A 17,490-nucleotide genomic window follows, 5' to 3' on the forward strand; every position below is an offset into this window, starting at 1 on the left:
CAGATTAATGGACATTGTCAACTACACGATGAGAAACCATTGTAATAGACTCAATATTTTGTCAAAATAAATAATTGTTTATTCCAGTTTTTATTGGATAGACTAATGTAGAGAAGCAATTATTTTCCCATACCCTCTTATCTCCCCCAAGGTTCAAAATATCAGCTCACCACTACTTTTCTAGATGGATTAAATACCAAAGCCCCATATGATATCCCAAATGACATTAGAAAAACAACATACCAGATAGTTTGTTCTGATGCAGGAATTCCATCTGAACCTTCTGTCCAGCACGCTGAGCCAAGAGATAAGGAGTGGAGTAGATTGGATCTCCGGTGGCGCACATAACATCTGCACCACTGAACACCAACTCCATGGTCTGCAGCACGTCAGACGAAACCACAGCTGCACACAGCGCCTGTTCACATTAAGATTTAGAGATGAGAGGAATTGATTATATACAGAGCTTCTGGAGGTATTGAGATTAGAATCTTCTCCGTTGAAATGTTTCTTTAAAAGATGCAGAGCATACTAAACAGTTCAATGTGTAGACACAGTGATACAAGCCTAGTTCCAGATCAAAGCATCTAATCAAGAGTCTTACATTTTACAGTTGAAAACAATTACTTCCAACATTTTTCACATTCATTTACTGGTATGATAGAAAGTAGGTGGAATAGTTGGAATTTAAGAAGCTGTTAAAATGTGTATCAGCAAAAATCCTCACCCAGATAAGGTGCTTAAAGCTGAAGTCTGTAAGTTTTTAAAAATCACTTTTTTGTCATATTGGCTAAAACTGTCCCTATGCCCAGACAGCAGTACATGTGATATGTAACCTGTGAAAAAAACTGCTTCAATTGGTACCGCCTACTGCCTGTATTTCAATCTGGAAAGAATAATTCGGGACGAGTCAAAACAACCAATCACAGCCAGAGGAGCATCTGATGGAGTGTCAATCACAGCTCACACACGCTGAATCCCGCCCCCCCCGCCCTTCGTGGTCGCATGCGGTAGCCGCGCAGATGCTGTGAGAGGGGTGGAGCTTGGAGGTGGGGCATGAGTGAAGCAGAGAGGGTGGGGGAGTGGAGTGAAACCTGTTTTTCTTCAAATTTTCAGTCGAAGTCTGCTCTCTTCTCAATGTTACAGACTGCAGCTTTAAGAGTCAATAAAAAGTAAGCATAGCGTGTTGCTATCTAGGTGGAACATCCCTGTTTTAGTGTGCGAGTCTATGATAAAACACTGGGGTGATAGAGGGTGACGAGTCTATAAAGCGGCATCAGTTAAACCACATAATGTTTGGAATTGAACTCCCTTTTGCTGATCTCAAAAGAGAACTTAAAATATGATCAACCTTTAACACACCCCATGGGAATCATTAAAGCTCTGATCCCTGTAAAAGAAGCAATATAGCAAATAAGAACAATACAAATGGGCCATATTAACTATAATGAAACACACAATTCCAGAGAAGAGAAATATGGGAATAATGATGTGAAAAACAATGAAGGGAGCTACAGGAAAGCAGCAGACTAGGTTAAATGAGCAGAGGATGAAGTACAAACATAAGAGTGTGAGAAATATACACAGCAAGAAGCTAATAAACATAACAAGAAAAGTAAAGCAAGGACATTAGGTATGTATTCTTTATCAACCTCCATAAATATGTAATGCTGTCAAAAAAGGCATGAATTTGTACATTTGTAGCTCCATAAAAACTGAGAAATCAACCAAATGAGTTTCTACTTTAAATTACAAAGAGCCCCTTTTAGAAAGTGGCTAAATGTACATTCATCCAGCCATTTTCCGCCACGCTTATACCAAGCGGGGTCGCAAGGGGTGCTGGTGCCCATCTCCAGCTGTCTACAGGCAAGAGGCGGGTTCCGCCCTGGACAGGTCGCCAGTCCATTACGGGAACAAACAGGACAAATAACCATTCACGCACACACTCACACCTAAGGAGAATTTAGAGAAGCCAATTAACCTAACAGCTATGTTTTTGGACTGTAGGAAGAAGCCAGAGTACCCGGAGAGAACCCAAGCACATTCCGGGAGAACATCCAAACTCCATGCAGAGAGACCACGGGCCAGGAATCAAACCCAGAACCATCTTGCTGCAAGGCAGCAGTGCTACTCACTGTTCCACTGAGCAGCCTGCTAAACTTACAAAAAAAAAAACTTTCACAATTTAAGCCTTTTTTTTCTTCTTTTATACAGAAATATCCTCATGGTACAGTGCTGATGTATGGCATTACAACCACAAATGTAAAAGTAGTTTTTGGTGATTAAGTTGTTTTTTTTACTGTAATAGACCAATAAACAATTACTCCAAGCTGTAAAATGGATGTTAGAGGACCTTGATACCATCAAGACCTGCATTACTCATTCAAACAAATGTGTAAATTTTCTTTATACTCCACTTCACGTAATAATTTGTCCGATGGTAAAATACTTATACCTGAGCAGCTATAACTTCACAGACATATACAGTTTTTACTGTATGTTCTCAACATTGAAGCCAGTGAATTTCCGAGTGGGTGTAATGTCTGGGAAAGTGTTCATGGTTTGTTAAAAAAAGAATTACCTTTTTCTCACAATGATTGAGCTTAGATTGGTAGATAAAAGGAGCAAAAGAATACAGTCTGATCCAGGGAGATATTTTCTACCTCCGTCTGTCTCTTTCTATTTGTGCAGTCAATTGATGTGACATTGTGCTCAATGACCTGTGACAAAGTAGATCAACAGAGGAGTCGAGAGGCAAATGGCGGAATTTCAACTAACAACTTTGCCTTTCATCGCAACTGTGGCCGGGCCAGTGGGCTGAATCGATCTGCCACAAACAAGCAATATCCGTCTGAATGCTAGGGGGGACAGTAAGGCCATGCATATAGACGTGCAGACAAAAGTCCTCCATCAATAAGACCCGCCCACCCACGCACACGGGGGCCCTTTCTTGTAGATAAAGGTGTTCAAAGCACGCGGGTGTTCCAAACGCAGCTTCATTTATCTCAGTGCACTGCTTCTGCAAACACTGATTCATCTTCATCAGTAGGAAAACAACAAGCCAAATTAATTCTGTCTTTATCTCTTTTGCTCACACACAGGATGGTGTCGGATCTGGGCAAAGCAGTCCCATGCAGGCCGGCCTTATTCTGTATTGTCTCTGGAAATGACCTTCCGTGTCATAGCAATTACTGTAGCCACTAGAGACAGTGAGTGTGTGTGCACAGTGATATCAGAAGTTCCTCTGACACCCCGTCTCTAGGTCATGTGGTCCGTCGAGACTTTGTTGAGGTCAATGGGATAAGAGTGCATAACGGTGAACATGAGAATAAGAGAAAATAGGATAAAGAAAGGATGATTATAGCTGAAAGAATAAAAAAAATATGGTTTGAGAGTATGTAAGCATGTTTTGAAGGTTACCTATAACTTGTTCAATTCCAAATACCATAATTATTTAAGAATCATAGTTCATCTTGTTACTAAATGCATGTTTTTAATGTCAATTTAAATCATAGAGCTCACAGTGAACGTAAGGTATAATCCTCCAGAGATCTTTACATATCCAACCTGGAAAAACACCTTGGTTCCTGGAAAAATCTTGGTTTTCGGATAGATAGAAGAATAAGGTTTTTAGATGGAAAGATTGGGAAGTATGTTTTTTCATACATTTTTCATACATTTTCTTTGTCCCTACAATCTGAAACAGATAATACACTAACATCAACTGATGCACTCACCCATTGTGTTTGCAACCATGCTTTTAACTCTCAGGTATGAAATATTTTTTGCTAAGTTCCACAGCGAGTGGATCTTAAATCGGTGACTTTCTGTATTCTCTTTGGAATTCAGTGACCCTCAACGCTGATTTTTCTTTTTTTTTGTTTCTTTAGTTATTCTTTATTCATAAGAATATAACTGAAGATATTGTGGTGTGGTATTGTATTCATTTAACAGAAGACTCCCAGAGGAACAGTTTTTATATAGGATTTAGTGTTTTATATCCATGCTTGCAGTAAGTAAATGTGACACAGAAGTAGAGCAACTTGTCCAGTGAGATTAGGCTCAGTGTCCTTGTTTGTGGTGTATTTTCTTTCCTTTTTAGCCTAATTGCTAAGCTCCTTTTAAGATGAGTATATGAGTTTTTCTTTATTGTATTGCAAAGATATGTAAGAAGTATTCTGCCTGCAACCCATTTCTGGAGTGTTACCTTACTGCCTGCCCCAATCCCTATGTGCTTCACAGTCACAGTCTTGGCTAGTTCTCACTGTGTAGTAGTATAATCCTGTAATATTAAATGAAAAATATCTTGTACACTAAAAAATGTATAGAACCGCACAAAAGTCAGTACACCCCACGTTTTTGTACATAAATATATGCACATAAACGCTGAAAACACAGGGGCGTCTGCCAAAGCAGCCTTTTTCTTTACCAGATTGTAAATGACTTATCAGTAAAAATTCACCAAAAACTGTACACAAGTCAAACTTAAGTGTGTAGTAAATTAATAGATCTACATAAGAGACTATGTCATGAAACAGTCTAGTGAAATTACTTAAAATTAGACAGATTAAGAAGGCATTTAGGAGACGAACTAGTCAAGAGTTTCATTGAAATACAAGCATATTGATTTCTTTGTATTTGGACTCTAATGCAGCAAGTACCGTTAGTAGTTCTCTACATACCAAAATAAATAGTATTTCAAGATGATGCAAAGGTAAATTTTACACCGATGCCAATTAGTTATAAAACAAAAAAAAAAAAGAAATAAGAATAAGGAAGTTATCATCCAGAATTGTTGAAAAATGTTCCTTTAATAGGGTAGTCCGGTAAAGCATCTCTCCTAAATATATTTTTCCTGCATTACTTTTACTTTTGTAGTTTAGGTAGTTTTACACTTTTACTTGAGTAGTAAGCTTAAGTTGATACTCTAACTTCTACAAAAAAGTTTTAAAGAAGTAGGATTTATACTTCTACTTGAGTAATAAACATTATACTTTTAACACCACTGTCTGGAGGTGGTGAATTACGTCCCCATGGCGACAACAAATTTCCAGGTATGGTCTAAATATTGGCTCTCTAATTCTTTTCTATATTTGTTTAAAACAAAACAAAGAAACTTGGTTCAGATCAAACTTAACGTTGCAATGTTTGTTGCGATCATCAAATATGAACATTTGGATTGTAAAATAAGGATCAATTTTTAATATTGTTCATTTCTAGAAAGAAAATATAACCGCAATACAAAATAGCTTACATCAGAAAAATATCAATTACTTTTAGGGAATATTGTAGGAGAATTAATATTTTCCAAGAGATTCTTTTCATTGTATTTGCTATATGACAGACACATTTTCCATTCTCCTGTACCACTCTTATATTATAGGGGCTGCTTTATTCTCTCATCATCTCATAAAAATTGCATTTGAACATATTGAAGACCAAAATTGAACTTACCAAAAAGGGGATAATGCAATAGAGCAAAGAGAAGAAGTATATTTGGTTTCTGCATACATTCATTTTTACTATCCACTGAATGTTAACAAATTGGGGTGGTGAAAAAGCAGATGGACTCACACACTTTCAGTACTTCTCTAACATCATCTTTAAGTTTGGCTCCCTCCTAACACACACAGCCACACACTGCGTTCTCAACAGGACTGACCCTGTGAAGCAGCAATACTCTCAGTTTGTGTCACACCTTCTCTCCCGCTCCACCCTGAAAGGAACTCCCTCAGGAACAGAAGATTCACACTACTGAAGTAGGGCAGCACACATGTTCACATACCCCCACATACACCCACCAACACACACACTGCCCAAAGACACATACACACACAAGAACAGAGTCCTGCAGAAGATAAAAAAAAAAAACAGCTAAACCAAACATTTCTGTTGCAGATTCTATTCGAAGTTCTTACAAACTCCTAGCAAGGGTAAAATACACTGTTCGTTGAAATGTGTTAATGATCATACAGCATATGTCCAATCAATATTTCTCCAAATGGGATAAATCTGAGTATTTTACTTTGTGATATAGAGATTTTACTCTGTGTTTACCATAAGTCAGATGTGTGTTACTTTGCCTGCATATCTCTCTTTCTGTCTGACTCATGACATTGCAGCTGAATTGCAGTGGCGGTCTGACCAAAGAAGACCAGTGATCTCAGCCGGTTGCAGAGAGTAATTTAGTCTGATCTTGCATTTTCATTCAGCTGTTAGTACCATAACATAATCGATCCATTTTTTTCCCCCCTGCATATTTCATGCTAAATGTTTCCAGTTTCTTCTGGCCTAAATGCAATACACTCCACCGGCCAGTTTTTCCTAAAGCCTTAAATTTAGCTATCAAAGCTAGATTATTATAACCAACCTTAACTAAAGTGATACAACAAGTAAATGGTAAAATGAAAGCCTTAAAAACAGGATTAACAAGGAGAATTATTTCAGGCAGTTTTATGACAAAACAAAGTGACATGTTTTATACATTAAACCATTATGTTTTCTTACAGACATCTTACTGGATGTCTTCTTGCTGTAAGAATGTGACCAACAGTGTCCTACAGATTTCTTTGCAGATATGTGGAAAGCTCTAAAATATTCCAAAATAATAGTTTAGGGTTAATCATTAGGTAGAGAAAATACCACCTTATTTTTGACATGTAATATTGGCCATTGTACACCAATCATTGTCCTTTAATATTGCATCTTTGACCATGTCTAATTGTACACAGTCTATATTGTCCATCCTCCAAAAGGAAAGAGGAAAGGCTTTTTAAAAGTCTTTATGTTGAAGGGCACAATAATCAATGCCATTAAATAATATATAATAAAACTGAAATAATGAAGTCAACTCACGATGGCAGGTTTTATTTTTAAGTGTAAATTGATAAGAAGAAAAGAATTAAACAAGAGCAAAAGAAAGTCAGTGAGGAACAGCATACAAAAGCTGTAAGGGGGTTTGGTTTCTGCTCCATCCCCATGGAGTGCTTACCTGATTGAGCTCCTCAAGGTCATTAAAGTCTTCAAGGACCTTGCAGTACTTCCTCTCTCTGTACTTCCGCCGAACAAAAGAGGCACGCTGCTCGGCCGAGGCCCCACTGTGGAGTTCCTCCTCTAGGACCAGGTTAGCAGCCCAGAAACTGTTAGCATTCATGTTCCCCACTTCCAGGAAGAGCTACAAGATGCACAGGCAATATGTTTAGACGAGAAAAGCATCTCTCTTAGTTTGTGTGAAAACTAGACAATGAAATATATATTTTATCTATCTGTTAAATGGCAGCTCTCTGAAAGGTACAGAATATGAATAAAGTTCTTTAAGTTAAGCCTTAAAGCAGGGAATGTAAATTAATTTTCAAACTTTTTCAACCAATAATACAACAGATGTGCATCGGAGCTTAAAATGTAAAGGGATTGAATAGGCAATACATAGGGCCTTTCTCCTGAGGGGTGTTATATTAGATATGAACACCTTTAAGCTAAATAACTGTTAAAAAACCTATTTTGATTTCATTTCAGCATTGAGTTTTCTTGGGTTAATTATAGTCATCAAATATAGTGGAATAAGCTTGAGATGTCCCCTAAAGGTTTCCTTCACATTTGCATTCTTTTCTATGTAGTTATGCAGGGAGGTTACAATCAATCAGAAAATCTATAGGGGTCCAAAAGATTTAATGTCATACCTTAACAGGGCAAAGAGAAGACTTATCAATATTTAGAATACAAATGAGCCTACATTACAGTGAGCATTGAGGCTAATAGTAATGCTGAAGAAGTTTTTATCAAGTACTTGGTTTTCATGTGAATCACTCCCCTACGTTGTCCATATACCAATTCCTGAGCCACATTGTCAATCAGGCAGAGAAACAGCAATACATATGACAAATTAAAACTCAGGTCCCAATATAAAATGTGATTGTGGCAGCACCATCATGTTAAATAACCTATAATAGCATATTCTTCCCTAGTGGATTAACTCCTTTAGTTTTTACATGAAATCAAGTTTTTGTACATGCACACATCAAAATTAACATAAACAATAGCTTTAACAAGGAAAATAAAAAGTTTTGGAAAGGCCGGGTCAGAATCCAGAACTAAATTCAACAAAAAAGATGTAACGACCACCTAAAAAAGGTGTTAAAATTTCAAATAAAGTTTTACTTTAGTATAACTTATTTTGCAGCCATCTATCATTACTTTGGGGAGTTCAAACTAATGAAAATGAGTTAATAAAGCTATTTTCATACCTCCAATCTCACCCTCCCCCCTTCGTTCCCCAACCCCCAAAAAAGATGCCCTATTAACATTGAAAAAGTTTGGAGATATTTGACATAGCAACAGTTTTAAGTCTGGCTTTGTGAACTTTAAAGAGCTACTGTATAACAATGAAACGTTTTCTAAATGGGTAAATAGTTTATTTACCTATTGACCAGTATAAAGTTTCATGTTGAAAATGTAGAAAAACATTTTAATACCTCTACAAGTTCATTGCTCCAAATGCTGCTGTCCAGCTTCAAGCTCCGTACTTTTGACAAACTTGGTCCAAGGGAGCGGTGCTGTCCTAATAGAAAGGTAACACACAACTATTAATGCAGACAGGAGACAAACTCATAAAACTGTATTTTCCTCCTTGTGAGATATGCATCAAAATATTGTACTGCCAGGCTATACTTTAGCTTCTGAGAAGTTTTGATAAAATAACAAAATGATGAGCGTCACACATGCACAACAATCTGCTCAATGTGCACAAACAGGCTCCCGGTGATGGAATAAACATTAAACAGGCAGTTACAAGGCGGAGAAAACGGAGCATGACTGTGAGCTTATTCTCTCACTCACAACACAACATATTTAGTCCCCTCAGCTCCCTTAATTGGAAATGAAAGCAGAGAACGAGGTCCATTAATTGCTAATGAATCATGAGTAATTCATTGTGTTTGCTGGTCAGCCTGTTTATTTGGGTGAGCGAGGAACTTGTGGGGTTGCTAGTGGCCAAAGACGGAGCAAAGATGCATAATACATTACGCATGCCGTATGTGTGACTGTGAATTATTGTCCTGTGAGTAACGGCGGATAATTTTAGATTTAGATTTGGCATGATCTCATTACTGTCTGCTATTCAGAAGTGGAGCAGCTGTGAATGAAAATGAGGGCCTGTGAGCATTGACAGGACATCTTGACACAGTTCTGGATGGCGCAGACTGAAAAAGACCTTAAATTATTTGTCACTTTACAATTTTAGAAGAGAGACTTTTTTGATAACCATCCTTCGCTCTTGGAACAGAAATATTCTATGAGATAGTAATAACACAAAATGCTGAAACAAAAAGCATTTTGATTAAAAGAAAAACAGAAAAAACATTGAAAGTTATACTTATAACTTTGTCATTGAAACAAATCAGTAAAGAAAGACAATAGTGGATATTTTAATAGATACCCTCAGTAATAGTCTGATGTTATGAATCATTATCCGATGGAATGGTTTTTGTGGACATCACTGAGCCTTTAGTATGATTCTGGTAAAATATCAAGCATAACTAACAGCATAACTGGTAGAGGTTTGTTTAGCTATTTGGTTCCAGGATCCTAATGCTAGGCTGTCATAAGCCTTTAAATATAGACTTGATGTGTGCTTAGGATTGCAGTCATTTTTAAGACACTTTGTTTATTTCTATTGTAAACCAGATATGTTACCGTCAGAGAAATGGAAATCATTTAAAACCCAGGAACCACCACATCTTATGGCAGCCATGAAATGGAAGATGCCAACAAGAATGAAACCCCTTTGTTACAAAACTAAAACTTAGAGTTTGGCTGAAATCTTGAGCTAAGAGCGTTTTGGAGAGATGTCTCATGGTCACATATGGTCAAAAAGAAACACAGTTGTGCTGGAACGTTTGCATAGCCTCCCATTAAAGAAAATGAGAACTTCACATTATTAATTCAAACAACATAAAATGGAAAAATAATTTTAAAAAGCCAACCATTCCAGACAAATTAAAGTATCTTGCTCATAATCAGTGAACCAACATACAGTACCTTACTTGTTGCAGATTTTCTTCTGTCTTTAAAGGAACAGTACCTTAAATTTCCAACCAACTGTGGAGCATGGTGGTGGTAGCTACAGTATGGAGAGCCGTTTCATTCAAAATAAAATAAAGAAATAAATACTTCTATTGATAAATTCTCAATAACTATTTAATTTATTCAAAGATGTATTAATTACTACATTTATTTATTTCATTATTTATTTATCTCATGATGGGGAATTATTTTGTGACACTTTTATTTTGTAAAGCTACTTTAGGTATTCAGTGACTTTTATTTTGTTAACAGTATTTTTATTTTAAGATCATTTTATTTCATGTTCTTATACTCAAATAAGGAGGAGAAGTTTTATCTGATGGGTGGCGCTGGTTAGGATAGGCAGAGTGCATCCACTTTGCAGAATCCTAAATACTTCATTCACGATGACCCATCAAATAAGAATATACCCGCTTCCTGAGCTGTGTTTGGTCCTGTCACTACCTGAACCGTACCAGAAGCATGATCCATACCATCAGGTAATTTGCACATGTGCAACTAGATAATCATCCAGGTCACTAGAAATAATGTAATTATGGTACTAAAAGTACTTACTTATATCCTTAAATAACCAATAATGTCTAGCATTGACCATAGTTTGGAAGGTGTTTAGGTGTTTCAATAGGGAAAGAGTTCCTAAAAATACACAGATTTTTTTTTTTTTTTTTTTTATGGAATAGATAACACTTACATTACGAATGGCCATCTAATACAATAATTTTGAAAATCATCGGGCTGTGCCATGAAATATATTGGAACTCTGACAATAAAAGTGCTTTAATTTCCATCAAAAATTATGCTGGAAGCTTATTGATGCAAACACACAATGTGACTGAAGTGATGAAAGCTTTATTATTTATACAAATAATATTAATGATGTCTCTAGATATTCAACTTTGGAGTTAAGACTAAATTAAGAGTTTTTAAATTTTGATGCATTTAAACTGACTAAATCATCTAATTTCTGAATATTTCAACTTAGATATCAGTTTTATTTGAGAAGTTTTTATTATAATTTATAAAATCTGGATTAATACTACAGCAAGTGACTGAGACATCTACTATTTGACAAATAAGATCTATTGAGTTATATCTTGTCACTTTAACCTGTGAAGGAGTGAAACCGTTTTACTCATGAAGCCTGCTGCAGTGCAACATCAATGCCCTAACCATCGGGCCATGCAACACCACATGGCCATTTTCACTTCTGTAAAGGTAATGAAGCTGAAAAAAGCCTGCACACGCCTTGGGGGTAAGCGGTAGGATCTCTCTGTATTGAAAGCAGAGTGTCGACATCTTCATCTTACCCCTGCTACCAAAGCAAAAAAAGGAAGACAGCCACCTCTATAACAGCTTTTACAGACAAAAATGGCCCGGCCAGCAAGGATTTCAACGCCGATCAAAAATATTGTAGTAATTGAAGCAAAATTTGATGGAACATTTTTCTAGTCTTTGACACGTAACTGGTATTTACTTTGGGGGCTAGGGGTATGTTAGCAAAAAAAAGTTATAATTTAAAACTTGACTTTTGGATACAGCACTGATGTTTTTAAAGGGGCCTAATGAAGTACTAGAACTATATAAAAAAATAAAAAATAACTAGATGTATCTTCATCAAGAACAAACAATCATCCTGATAGCATTTACGTAGTGTCCTTTATCCTGAAAATAAATTTAGCACTAGGTTGCATCAGAACGCAATGTTAAATAACTATCAACAGTGTCTTTCTACAGAACAAAGTAAGCAAAGTTTTTAATTTCAAACACCAATCAGTAGGGATGGGAGTCGAAAACCGGTTCCTGTTAAGAACCGGTTCCGTATTTTCCGATTCCATGGCATCGTTTGGCAGCTCGCTGAACGATTCTTTTTTCGATTCCCGCAGCACCAGAGCCTAGGGCGCCGGCTCTGGGGAGCACGACTTACGTCACGTTTTTTACGTAAGTTACGTAAGTTACGCAAGTTGGAAGAACTATTCGAGGAGGAAGACAATGAGCTGCGGTCACTTTGTGAATCAAAGCCCCGTCTTTCCTTAGCCCAGAGGGTAGATCAGGAAATCCCGCTCTATAAAAGCTTGCCCTCCATCCCCTGCAGGGATAGCGCCACACTGTGGTGGTGGAACAAGCAAGATACGCTGCCCTTGCTATCTGACTGGCTGAAAACTACCTCTGTGTGCAGGCTTCCTCCACCCCATCTGAGAGGGTGTTCTCCACGGCTGGAGACACCATAAGCCCGGAAAGATCCTGTATCCTTCCAGAAAAAGCAGATATGCTCATCTTTCTGCAAAAGAACTGTTAATTTTCCCTACTACTGTTTTACAATTAGTATTTTTTGTTATTTAAAATAGGTTATTATCCCATCATTTGTTATTAGACATTGTTGGTTATTAAGTTTGTTCTTGTATTCATTTTTCATTTAAAAGCAGATGTTACTCCAGTTTCACATTTCCTGTGGACATCTTGATCTTGTTGAGTTTGTAAGATTGTGCAATAGTTAAGTAAACAAAGTTGATTCTGATAATCAAACTGTTTGTTCTCCTTTTTCCCCCAAATTGGAATCGAAAAAAGAATTGATAAAGAATCGAATCGTTTCATAGAATCGAAAAGGGAATCGGAATCGTGAAAATCTTTTCAATTCCCAACCCTACCAATCAGTCACCTGTATCAATGACAAATGAAAGCAAAAGCTAAAAAATAAGTTTGGAAAAGGTGGAGTTGAAGAGTTAAATAAATCACTTAAATAATATATCATAATTGGCTAATTTACTTGTCAACTTGCCCAATCAAAATAAATAAACTTACCACTGGAAGATGTGTGTCAGTTTAAGTATCATTAATAGTATGGTTGGAATAATTTATTAGTATTGGAGACAATTTCAAGCCAATGCTATATTACTAATTTAGAAACTTAAAAAATGGCAAGTATCGTATGAAATACACTATAAACCATTCCATCACTATAACTGCGAGGTTAACACTGATATCACTAGTATCAGTACTAGCGAGGCTGTGCACTCAAACATCCATCAACTTGACAACAAAATCGAATGCTTCCACCACTTTAACACAACTTCATATTGTATTCTGATTCCTATTTATTTCTTATTCCTCTTGGCATTAAATTTATTTAGTTTTACCTTTCACACACATCATCTTTTTTTTTTTTTTTTTTTTTATACACAATTCCAATGGGAGTTGCTGATCAGCTCCAATGCTTCCTTGTGCAATATTGAACCTCTAGTAACAGGGTCTTGTCATGGTGATAATACAAAAAATATCATGGTTTACCAACACATAGGGCCAAAGCAAAGTGTTAAACACAGAAATGAAATATATCAAGCCAAAATAATTTGTATGCAACTAGCATAGCTACTGTCATGGAAATTTGAAAAGTCATGGAACAAGACAGGACCCCTTTAAAGATAAATGAAGCAATATTTAGCAAAAGGCAAACATAATTAGGTAGGAAGTTTCTGATCTTTATCTTTAGAAATATCTGACTTGATTCCTAGAGTTTAATTAGTTTGGATTTTTCTTTTTAAAATTAATTGAATAACTAATTCTATCTCCACGACTTCCTGAACTTCAGAAAGCTCATTTGTTTCCCATCTTACATTACTGGAAAGACTAATTGATCCATTTGTGAAATCGGTGAACCCTCTGGCTCAGGTTTCACTGCAGGATGGCCACCAAATGGAATGAAAGCGCTCAACAAGGAGGTCCAGTGCAAATGACGTGGTGTATATTTATTTACAGTGCTCTAACCAAAAAGTGCCGTAACAAAAAGACTTTCCAAAACATAAACAAAATCAACACGATGGTTGTTCAAAATAATAACTAACAATAAATCTAAGCACAGAGAGCAATACCTCTTTTTAACACGACAGTCTCAGGCACCAACCTTTCTCCTAGCCTCCCAAAAAAAACTGAGGAAAAAGTAGGGTTTTTATACAAACAGACATAATTGGCAAATTGCATGCCTACTGGACTAAATCACTGACTGATTGGATGAGACCACTATGCAAGAAAAAAAAGGTACAGCTGAAACAATGCACCACTTCATTTTCACTGTTAAATTACCTGCCTAAGCAATCTACATTGACCCCATTACTGTATGCCTACATTCAATAAAACACATTTCTCATTACATCAACATTACACCTAAAAATAGCATTTTAAATGCATCAAACACTCAGTTTCACCCCGTCAGGTAATCAAAGCCTCTGATTGGCTAAATGAGACATAAACTATTCCCCTACCCACAGTTCGTGTTTCCCAGGGGAGGAGAAGTTGTCGGACCAGGAAGTGTGTGTGCGTTTGTGTTTGTGTGCGCACTGTGTGGAAACTGGAGCGGTATGGGATTATGGAGTGATATCGGCGGGTACCTCACCGAACGCTGCGATGGCTGGTCACTCAGGTAAGTACTGAAAGTTTTTGGAGTGTTGGCGTGACAAAGAGCTCTCACATGCGGTTGCCGGCTCCGCGAGTGAAAGTCTCAGATTCGCGTGTGCGCGCTTGTGTATGGAGGTGTGTGCAGGTGTGTGTGACGTTAGCCAGCTACATTGTAGCGTGCTGTTCTGTGGCATTTGTGAAAAGGGAGGGCTGCCTTTTCACATTTCCCCCTTCCTCTGGAGGCTCGCCACTTGGGTGGCGAGACAGATAATCCGCCACTGCATTCTGCGTGCCCGCCCGATAGCGGACCTCGAAACTGTATGGCTGCAAGGCCAAAAACTAACGGGTAATGCGGGTATTTGTGTCTTTCATCTGCCCGAGCCACTTCAAGGCCCGGTGGTCAGTCTCTAAAACAAACTGTCGACCCAAGAGATAGTAACGAAAGGAGTCAAGGGCCCATTTCACAGCAAGGCACTCCAACTCAACAGCAGAGTACCTTGTCTCTCTTGGAAAAAGTTTGCGGCTTATGTATGCCACAGGTCTCTGCTGATCTCCTTCACCTTGAAGGAGCACGGCCCCCAGACCAACACCGGAGGCGTCAGTCTGGACGGTCATCGGCTGCTTGAAGTCTGGACTCTGCAGTACTGGCCCGCTGCAGAGGGCCTTCTTCAGGTCGTTGAAGGCCGTTTCATGCTGGTCCTCCCACCTGACTCGGACTGAGCCAGCCTTCCTGGTGAGATTGGTGAGAGGGGCTGCTCTGGTGGCAAAGTTGGGGACGAATCTCCGGTACCACCCTGCGAGCCCCAAGAAAGAGCGGACCCCCTTCTTGGTCTCTGGCCGCGGGCAGTCCCGGATTGCCTGGAGCTTGTCTTGTTGAGGCTTGATGACTCCGCGTCCAACAATGTGCCCCAGGTAGCGCACCTCTTGCTGAACAAAGGCACACTTGTTGGGCTGGATGGTCAACCCCGCTTGGTGAATGCGGCGCAACACCTCGGCCAGGTGCTGCACATGCTCCGCCCAACTGCTGCTGTAGATGATGATGTCATCAAGATAAGCACCTGCGAAGGCGCCGGTGCCGTCCAGCACCCGGTCCATTAGGCGCTGGAACGTTGCAGGCGCCCCCTGCAGGCCGAAGGGCATCACCGTGAATTGACAGAGGCCCTGGGGTGTCCTGAAGGCGATGTAGGGTCTTGCTTCTTTTGCCAGGGGCACCTGCCAGTACCCCTTGCTAAGGTCCAGCGTGGTAATGTACTGGGCGCCTCCCAGACACTCTATGAGGTCTTCAAGTCTGCCTTTTCACACCATTGTCTTCATGGTTACTGATGTTGGCTTCTTTTTTTTTTTACCAATATAGAGCCAGGGAGCTCTTTACATTTCCCCCTTTACATGAATCTGTAGGTTTCCCAGCAGATTTGTTGTCATTGCAGAAAGATGACAGCTGTCTGAACTGCCAAAACTACACTCTCAATTACTGGTGTAAAAACTGCTTTAGTACTCTGACCCATAAAGAAATCCACCAATTTGATTAAAGGACCAAACAATGGGTGTGTTTGATTTCAAAGGTTGCATCTTCGGAAGACCCAGTCTAGCTAGGTCTGTGAAAATAAGGAGGCCGGAAGAATTTTGGCTATGGATTCAAACAGGTCCAGCCTTCTCCGGCATTCACCACCCGTATGCTCTGTCACCTAGCAACCGTAGCAGTTGATACACAAGGCAGGCAAAGACTGGATGCAGAACTTCTCACTTCTGTTCTGGATGCTAATAACATCATCCAGGAGCTTCAGCAGCAGCACCGTCATCACAGATATCACTTTGTTTTAGATTTGTAGTCCCCACGCTGCAGAGATATTACAATCTGTGCTTAAATGTCAGCCAAATCCATTTGCACAGGGAGGGATAAAAACCTTTCAATAAAGCAAACATTACCTGCCACATAACTGACTCAATAACCATTTAAAACAACTATTTCTATTAATTTCAGACAGAACAATTGAGATACTTGTATCATATTAAACTCCACTTAATATATTCACCACTGTTCGGAGTACAGTTTTCCTCTGAGCATGGAGGAGCCGACTTGCCTGGACTCCCAATGAATCGCGGGATATCCAAGGCTACATAGGATATACCGGACCCATCCTTTAAAATGAGATAAAAGAAGGCTGTATTTTTCGGCCGTATGACGAGGAGTCTTCCAATCCAGCTCTCAGCGCAGCTCTATGATAATCGGCCTACGAATCTAGCCTTCGGAGGACGCAGCCCCTAAATTCGAACTCAGCAATTAACTGGAAAACAGTACTGATGTCCTTGTTTTTTGCAGGCAGAGGCGTAGCCAGAAAATTCTTATAAGGGTGGCCAGGCAATAAACAATGTATACTGATGGGTGGCTAAAAGTGGGTAGGCACCAGAACCTCACGGTTAATCTACACTGTTCCAACAGGAACCACACAACATCCATATATCTAAATAAAGACAAACTATAGTTTCCTACAGCCTTTGCTAACAAATAGATGCATATTTTTAAACATCCGTCTAGACAAAAGGTATATTGGATGAAATTCTTTGAGGTTTGACTTCTGGAGCGAACATCTTTTCCATCGTCATTACTTACATACTTTTGTCAATATTCTGCATTAAATTGATATTTACAAGTACGTATATCTACATAAATTGATAATTTTATAGGTTTTTATTAAAATAGTTATATACAGTATCTATGATTTCACTGAAGACTCTTAAATGACTTTTAGAGACACATAATTTTCTCTTTACGGCATATAACACAAAATCTAGTTTTGAAAGAGCATGAATTCTGTACTTATCAACTCTAATGTTGGTTTATTTATGTGCATAATTAACCACAGTCTTTTGTTGTCAAGTAATTGTTAATATATATAAAATTAAAATGTTTTGAATATTCTGCTTGAGAAAAAAAAATGGTAGGGGTGGCCAATGATTGGCTAAGGGTGGCCTTGGCCACCCCTGGCCACCCATCTAGCTCCGCCCCTATTTGCAGGTCCA

General features: G+C 38.5%; 1 protein-coding gene across 1 annotated transcript in view; it reads right to left on the reverse strand.

Annotated features, from left to right (window-relative positions):
• Positions 1 to 17,490, reverse strand: part of zmp:0000000660 (arf-GAP with Rho-GAP domain, ANK repeat and PH domain-containing protein 2) — a 172,498-nt gene that overhangs the window by 110,616 nt on the left and 44,392 nt on the right. The window contains exons 6-8 of the mRNA XM_038298182.1: positions 8,472 to 8,557; positions 6,992 to 7,174; positions 244 to 418 (exon numbers count right to left, since the gene is read on the reverse strand). Coding sequence (XP_038154110.1) covers positions 244 to 418; positions 6,992 to 7,174; positions 8,472 to 8,557 — 444 coding nt within the window. The remainder of the gene's footprint in view (positions 1 to 243; positions 419 to 6,991; positions 7,175 to 8,471; positions 8,558 to 17,490) is intronic.

This window comes from Cyprinodon tularosa, unplaced genomic scaffold (genome assembly GCF_016077235.1).
Source record: "Cyprinodon tularosa strain WSP-4 unplaced genomic scaffold, ASM1607723v1 ctg400, whole genome shotgun sequence".
Lineage (NCBI taxonomy): Eukaryota > Metazoa > Chordata > Actinopteri > Cyprinodontiformes > Cyprinodontidae > Cyprinodon > Cyprinodon tularosa.